The sequence below is a fragment of the Mus caroli genome, chromosome 11 (genome assembly GCF_900094665.2).
Source record: "Mus caroli chromosome 11, CAROLI_EIJ_v1.1, whole genome shotgun sequence".
Taxonomy (NCBI): domain Eukaryota; kingdom Metazoa; phylum Chordata; class Mammalia; order Rodentia; family Muridae; genus Mus; species Mus caroli.
The window spans coordinates 116,597,800-116,603,799 of NC_034580.1; the positions used below are offsets into that span (position 1 = coordinate 116,597,800).

The window sequence follows — 6,000 nt, forward strand, 5'->3', positions numbered from 1 at the left end:
GAGTGCTGGAATTAAAGGCACGTGTTACCATGTTATCTCTATTTTCAATAATATGTATATGTGTATAACTGTGTGTAGGTATATGTACATCAGTGCAGTACCCACACATGCCAGAAGAGGGCGTTGGGTCCGTGGAGCTGGGGTTCCAGGAGGTTGTGAGTTCTGGAGACTGAACTTGAGTTTTCTGTAAGAGCAGTGCGTGCTGTGCTTGCGCTCTCCCTCCGAGTTCCTTTCTGGTTGTTTTACAGGTGCTGAGGCTTCACTGAGAGACTCCAGGGCCTCCTGCTCATTAGGCAGGTGTCGTAGTGCAAAGACCCCCACTTGTTCCACCTCACCTGGGCTCCCAGTTTGTACTGTGAGAGTGTTCCAGTGTTCTGTTCTGTCTTGAATATTTATCCTTTATTGTTTGTTTTGACTTTTAAACTTTTACGTGGCCTTGGCTGGCCTGGAACTTACTATGTAGAGCAGGTCGCCTTGACTCAGAGGGGTCCTTTTGCCTTTGCTTCCTGAGTGCTAGGATTATAGACATGTACCACTAGACCCAACGTGGAGGTTTATCTTTCCTGAGCCCCCAGGAGCAGCTGCCAGCCTGGCCAGGCCCTGCCATCCCGTCCCTGGTATAGCCGTTACCTTTAGGGAGGTCCTGGAACTTGCTTTGCAGACCAGGCTGGCCTCAAACTTAGATATTCACCCGCCTCTGCCTCCAGAGTGCTGGAATTAAAGATGTGCACCATGCCTGGCTGTGCTCTCTTCTTTTAAAAAAGACTTTGGTCACTTTTTTGAGAAGGAAGTAATTTATATCCATAGTAGAGAAGCCAAACAGTGAGGAACAATAGACATGAAAATGGGAACCTGCCTAGGAGTGGGTGTGTTAGTGTGCTGGGGTGGAGCTCCCTGGAGGTAGGTGTCTTAGAGAGGAGCAGCGCTGCTCTGAGCTGCCCCAAGCCTGAGTCAGTCTGGCACAACTGTGTCCTGCTGTGCTGTCCAGGGCGTTTGATGGTGTCCATGTGCTCAGGCGCCTCCCACCCTCCCGCCCTCCCTTCCAAGGGTGGCTGAGCCCTGTGAGTAACAGGAGGTTTGGCCTGCATCCCTCTTGTAGTGATTCATGTAAGCTCAAAGCCTCAGGGGAAAGGCTTCACATTCCCCTCACCAAAGCCCTTGTCAGCACTGCAAGCAAAGGGAGCAGGCGGCTGTCGATGGGGAAACTGGAAACTCTGAGATTGAGGTCACCTCTGAAGAGTGTTCCCATGTTTTCTTCATCTGTCATCTCATCCTGGAAAATCACTGTCAAAAGAGGAAACTCGAGCAGGCCCATTTCTGATATGAGTAGGGCATCCTGCGGCCACGAGGCCCTGTGGGGCTGGCCAGGCCAGGCTTCTTGGAGTTCTCTTCCTTCTCTGCTTGGAGTGGTCCTTTAACCTCTACTTCCCACTGACCCTGGGGTGGCTCCAGCTTGGAGATTGCTTACAGCAGTGCCCACCTGCCTCGCAGGGGCGCTGTTCTACGTGCCTCCTGTGCCCTAGTTCTCAATTGCTTGGGGTCAGATGTGGTGGAATTTATGGACGTGGGATATGGGAGACTACTGCTTTCTGTCCCGGTCAGCTCTTCCTGGCTGTTTCCTGCTCCCCTTGCCTCTTTTCTGGTCAGAGTGCAAGATCCTCACTGCTAGCCAGGACTCAGAATCTGTTGTGTTCCTAGGTTCCCTAGAGTCAGAGCCCTGTGCAGGCTTTAGTAAGGGCTCTTTCACCCCAGTGTCAGTCCATCACAGCCCCACAGGTAGGGAAGGCAGGCCACCTACCTTTACCTGTACACCTTCATGCCAGCTCTTCCTAAGGCACTCTCTCAGCATTCACATAGCAACTGTCATATGCCCTGACCCTGAAGGCTTATTTTGAGGATTTGGGCCCGACATGCATGAGCCTCCTGGGGAAAGGCTCTTTAAGATGACCTTCACCCTGAGCCCCTGTTCTGAAGGAACTGGCTTGTCCTTGGGAGTCTCTTGCCCAGGCTTCTCATTGTGCTTCCTAGGAGCCCTTGAGCTTTGCAGCCTCAGCCCAGTGGCTGAGCCTTTTGTGTCCTCCCACAGCACAGGAGGGTTCTAGGACGTTATCTTGGGTTCCAACCGTTTTCTGTTGGAGGAATGGCAGGAGAGGCTTTTCTCTCCTTCAGGTACCAGTGGTGCTCTGGCTGTCTCTCTGGCTTCTCAGGCTTGACTGTTCCTCACAGCTGTTCCTGTGTCCTTCTCTTTGTCCTCATGTCTCATCTCCAGATATGAGCTCTATATCCAGAAACATCTCCATAAGTACCTAGGGTGGGAGTCGTGTGTAAGACTGTCGGGATGGCAGATGGGAGCCAGGCTCTGGCAGAGAGAGCATCCTGAGTAAACAGGGGCAGGCATGGCTGGGGGACAGCTGTTGGCCTCTGTGCTGCTGACTGCCCTGCTGCAGCCCCTCCCTGTCCGGTGGCCCTGGATGGAAGCTGTGAGGGAAGACTGTGAGGCTGGTGGAGCTTCTTCACTCTGAGTTCCCTGGCTTCCCCCGCTGCTTCTGGTGGCAGCGTGATGCTTCCTGTCGGCTAGCTGCAGGCCTTGCAAGGTGTCATGGAAGATTCTGGAGCCTTGGACCCTCTGTAGCAGCCCACTTGACCTGATCTTTGCCAGGAGGTTCTAGTAGACCCTTTTACCTTAGTGCGTCTCTCTTGTAGCACAGCTGTCCTGAGTAGGCTCTGTGTCCTGTCCTTCTGGTCCCTGGGCTCCTGGGGCTTTGTGGTAGACAGTTTTCCTGAGTAGAGCATGAAGGGGTCCCAAATAATGAAAAGTACCCATGGAAGCAGCTAGCAAGCCACCATCCTCCCTGATGCCCCCTGAACTAGCAGCAAGAGAGTCTGCCTGAGTACCTCTGGTTTTTGAACCTGAGTACCTGAGGCTACATGCGCTTTCAGATCCCAGATTGCAACCACTTGGCCTGGCCCAGCTGTCCACGGAGACTGTTGCTTAGAGTTCAGGATGTGCTACATTCTGCCCTCCCACTAGAGCCTGGGCAGGCTCATGGCCCCGCTGGAATGTAGGCACTGTGGCTACGGGGGCAGCCTAGCTCTGGGGCAGACTGCCTATGGTGGCTGCTCTGTGACTGTGGCTTTGAAGGGGCAGCCCCCTGGGTCCATGGTTAGCCACCCATGGCCCCTGCCCAGGCCTGAGCCAGCCTTTCCTAGGTATATAGCCCAAGGTCAGATGGGCTCCATGGTTAGAACAATATAGTGAAGCTTAGTAGTTGTAGGGATATGGTGTCCATGGACAGGGGCAAGTGAGGGGACTTCCAGGGAGACATCTGGGACAGGTATGCATCAGAGTACAGCCAGTGTGGGAGTACCGTGGGCGAGTACCTTGTCCTGGCAAGGGTCAGCCTCCCTGAGCCTGAAGACGTCTTCAGAATGATGGCACTGCAGCTTGGCCCTGACTTGTGGAAGGCTGCTGGAGGGCAAGGGGAAGCTTGTTCTTAGAGCCAGACAACCTGTCCCCAAGTTGTCAGCATTGCAGGGCTTGGCTTGTGGTATTACAGCTGTTTTGTCTGCAGGACAGGACCCAACATGGGTTCTGCCAGCCCAACTGGCACCTTGGTCAGGCCTGGCTCCATGGGGTGGCCCCAGCACAGAGGAGGTATCCCTCCCTCCTGGGTACCGCAAATGGACTGGGTCTGCCTTGTAATTTTCATTGCCATTGATGCCAATTAGGAGTGACGTTGTCCCTTCCTCTGTCCCTGGGTGGGCAGAGGGAAGGCCAGCTTGCTCCCCAGGGAGGGAGAGGTGGAGTCAGCCTGGCTTTGGGGCTGTGACTGTGAGAGGGCAGTAGGGGCAGCTGGCTGGGGTTTTTGCCAACACTCTAATTTGGTGGCTTCCACTGTTCCTCCTTTCTGGAACCCCTGACGTGGCCTCCAGGAACAGGGGTGCAGCTCCCTAAGTTGGCTTCCTGGACTTGAGGTTCTTCCACTGAGGCAAGAAGTGTGTTAGGACACTTTGGGGCTGCCCTGAAGTTGAGTGCCCGTGGGCAGCACTGACGCCCACAGAGGGCTGAGCTTCACCACAGCAAGGCTTCTAAGTGCTACCGTCTCGAGCCCTACTCTGGCCCTCTGGTTGTGAGATAGTTTGCTGGAATGGAGAGTCTTCATGACTGTCCCAACTGTGGGGACACATTTACATGCACGTGCACATCCGTGCTGAAGCCATATCGGCTGAATTCGTCTGTTCACAGCCCGTTGACCGAGATCCTGTGGTATACCACCCTGACCTAGAGGACTTGCTACAGCCCTGGCCAGCAGAGGTGCCTGACGAGTTCTTTGAGGTGACTGTGGATGATGTGAGGAGACGCTTGGCCCAGCTCAAGAGTGAGCGGTGGGTGCCCCTGGCCCTGTGGTCATCTCAGTGGCTTTCCTCTGTGGCTTCACCCTGGTACCTTCCTACTGTCCTCCCCTCCTAGGGGGAGAAGAGCCCTTAGGGCCTTGGAGAGTGGGGGAGGGCGGTTGGGTTTTGGGCTCCAGAGTAAGCAGCTTTTCTGCTGAGATTGGGACCTGGCTCTCTTCACCACAGGAAGCGTCTGGAAGAAGCCCCCTTGGTGACCAAGGCTTTCAGGGAGGCTCAGATGAAGGAGAAACTGGAACGTTACCCAAAGGTCAGCAATGGCTTCCTTAAGTTCCTGTGGGGCAGACTTCCCCAGAAAGTGACTGTGACATCCACACAGGTAGTTAAGTCAGTTCATAGATTAGGCAGCCCCAGGCTCACGTAGCACCACCACGTGGGACCTTCTCCTTGGCTGAGCAGGTGTCATGGTAGGCCTGGGTATTGAATTGAACTTGGCTTTGTCTGCTGCACTAGGCAAGTGCTGCTTTGCCACTGACCCTAGGATGGAAAAAACCCTTATTTGTTTGCTTTGTTGTTGTTTTTGTTGTTGTTTGGTGGGTTCAGAACTTAGTGTTCTGTCTCCACCTCCTGAGCATTGGATTTCAAGTCTACAGCACCACACCCAGCCAACAGAACAGATTGGAAAACATACACAGGATGTTACGTTTGTTCACTAGTCCATCCGTTTGTTCATTCATTTAGACAGGGGCTTATGTAATCCAGGCTGGCTTCAAATGTACTTTATAGGCAGAGATGACTGTGACTTCCTGACAGGAGAGTTACAGGAGTGTGCCGCATACACAGTCCTATATGAGCTTTTAGGGTGCACACGTTCTGGGCTCTTGACTCCTCCTTTTTTTTTTTTTTTTTAAGATTTATTTATTATTATATGTCAGTACAGTGTAGCTGTCTTCAGACACACCAATAGAGGGTGTCATATCTCATTACAGATGGTTGTGAGCCCATCATGTGGTTGCTGGGATTTTAAACTCAGGACTTTTGGAAGAGCAGTCAATGCTCTTAACCACTGAGCCATCTCTGCAGCCCCTTGACTCCTTCTTGTAGCTCAGATGTATTTATTTAGGAGGACAGGGAAAACCAGGCCTGGGGTAGCTGATGATTCCTGTAGTAGGAACAGAACAGGGAGACCCCTCCTTGTGCTGAGTGTAGCTCTGACTTCTCTCTCACTTGCTCTTCAACAGGTGGCACTGCGGGTCCTATTCCCTGACCGCTACATCCTGCAGGGCTTCTTCCGCCCCAGCGAGACAGGTGAGTGCCTGCAGTACCTGGGAGGGCTACTGTGCCCTGTTGGTTGTTCTACACCACAGGACTGCAGTTCCTGCCCTTGGAGCTTGGAAAATGGGGTAGTGGCAGGCTGCCATCCTCACCATGTGACATGCAGGTGGCTCTGAGGTTGCAGCATTTGTGGGTCCTCCAGGTCCAGTTCAGGACTTGGGCTGCTTCTCAGAGGGTTCAGTCCTGTCCCCAGAGCTCGTGAGTCTGAGTGATTGGGACACAAGTAGGTAGGAAAGCCTCTGAGAAGGAGCCATCAAAGCCAGCAGAGATGGAGCGGACCTTGGTGGTCTGGGTTTTTTTGTTTCTTTTTTT

At 53.3% G+C, this 6,000-nt stretch overlaps 1 protein-coding gene across 5 annotated transcripts in view; it reads left to right on the top strand.

Moving 5' to 3' along the window:
• Positions 1–6,000, top strand: part of Aspscr1 (ASPSCR1 tether for SLC2A4, UBX domain containing) — a 36,598-nt gene that overhangs the window by 24,273 nt on the left and 6,325 nt on the right. For all 5 annotated transcript variants that reach the window (XM_021176863.1, XM_021176867.2, XM_021176865.2 and 2 more), the window contains 3 exons: positions 4,247–4,386; positions 4,582–4,663; positions 5,595–5,661. In XM_021176863.1, coding sequence (XP_021032522.1) covers positions 4,247–4,386; positions 4,582–4,663; positions 5,595–5,661 — 289 coding nt within the window. The remainder of the gene's footprint in view (positions 1–4,246; positions 4,387–4,581; positions 4,664–5,594; positions 5,662–6,000) is intronic.